A 1,419-nucleotide genomic window follows, 5' to 3' on the forward strand; every position below is an offset into this window, starting at 1 on the left:
CATTCAAATGAAAATTACTCTTAATTAAAAACACTTATTTATTGAGCAGTATGTAATAATTTCCTATTTAAAGTTCTTTCAGTAGTTTGAATTCTGAATATGAGCAGACTTTCCCTTTAACCCTCCCCCTGTCCTCCCACAGACGGGTGAAGATCCGGACCGAGCTCCGTCCATCTGGCGCTCCATGTACAGAGCCTTTGGCCGGCCGATCCTGCTCAGCAGCACCTTCCGGTACCTGGCGGACCTGCTGGGCTTCGCCGGGCCTCTCTGCATCTACGGCATAGTCCGCAACCTGGAGGTGCCGAAAAACTTCACATCGACCGACAAGAAAATGGTGAGCTCCGCTCCCTGCTGCTTGGCTTTAAAAGTCCTGGAACAGAACCGTTCAAATGGATCAGAACCAGAATCTGATCCTGTTCTGTTAAACTTGTTGGTTCCAATAAATACGGCAATACTTTGATCTAAATTAATAGGTTTAATTCAAATATAAGCCTGCATTAATAAACATATTAATTATATTTATTACAGAACTTTATTTATTTCTGTCTCCTTGAACCCCAGTCAGTCTCAGCAGATGGCCGCTCACACTGAGCCTGGTTCTACTGGAGGTTTCTTCCTGTTAAAAGGGAGTTTTTCCTCTCCACTGTCGCTACAAGCATGCTTAGTGTGAGGGATTGCTGAAGAGTCAATGAGACGAGGCAATCAACTGGTTTTCCTTAGATAGAAAACTTTGAATCAGTCTGACTGGATGATCTGGTTGAACTGTAAAGTGCCTTGAGATGACATGTGTTGTGAATTGGCGCTATAGACATAAAGTTAATTTAATTGAAAACACCACCAAGCACCAAACCTCCATCTGCTGTGTTCCATAATTTATGTTATAAAGAAAATTGGTTTGGAAAAATGTTTTTTTCTTCCTGTAATTGATTGTTTTTCATTACGTTTTTTTCTTATTTTGTTAAATTCTTTAAAATGCCAGAAATCTGCAGATAGCTTTACAGTTTTGGTTCTTTTAACACACCGATTTAATGTCAGATGTTGTTGAATACGTTTTTACTAAAAATAGGATGGATGATGGTTACTTTTCAGAGACCGCACCAATGCAAAAGCATGCACCAATGAATCCATAATAACAAGATTTCTGGAGAATAAATGTTTGAATATAAATAAACTGAATTGAATTGAAAATTGAATTGAAGTGAGAAGCCAAAAAGTTATTTAATCAAAATCAATCCTGTAACAAGAACAAAAAGCTAAATAACTGTGTCTGTTTGAGAGCATTTAGAGCGTAAAGAATAACGAATGGAATGTGTTCGGTTGATCTTGAAATGCCTGATATCCAGGTCACGCTCTGCACACGCTCCATGAGATATCAGTTTTACAAACAGAAGCAGTTTAGTGGATTTAATCATAGATCCA

At 38.6% G+C, this 1,419-nt stretch overlaps 1 protein-coding gene across 1 annotated transcript in view; it reads left to right on the top strand.

The window, feature by feature from the left end:
- LOC107092339 (ATP-binding cassette sub-family C member 9-like) overlaps positions 1 to 1,419 on the top strand; it is a 21,095-nt gene that overhangs the window by 9,762 nt on the left and 9,914 nt on the right. The window contains exon 8 of the mRNA XM_015386746.1: positions 143 to 334. Within this exon, the coding sequence (XP_015242232.1) occupies positions 143 to 334 (192 nt within the window). The remainder of the gene's footprint in view (positions 1 to 142; positions 335 to 1,419) is intronic.

Source organism: Cyprinodon variegatus, unplaced genomic scaffold, assembly GCF_000732505.1.
Source record: "Cyprinodon variegatus isolate N-32 unplaced genomic scaffold, C_variegatus-1.0 Scaffold376, whole genome shotgun sequence".
Lineage (NCBI taxonomy): Eukaryota > Metazoa > Chordata > Actinopteri > Cyprinodontiformes > Cyprinodontidae > Cyprinodon > Cyprinodon variegatus.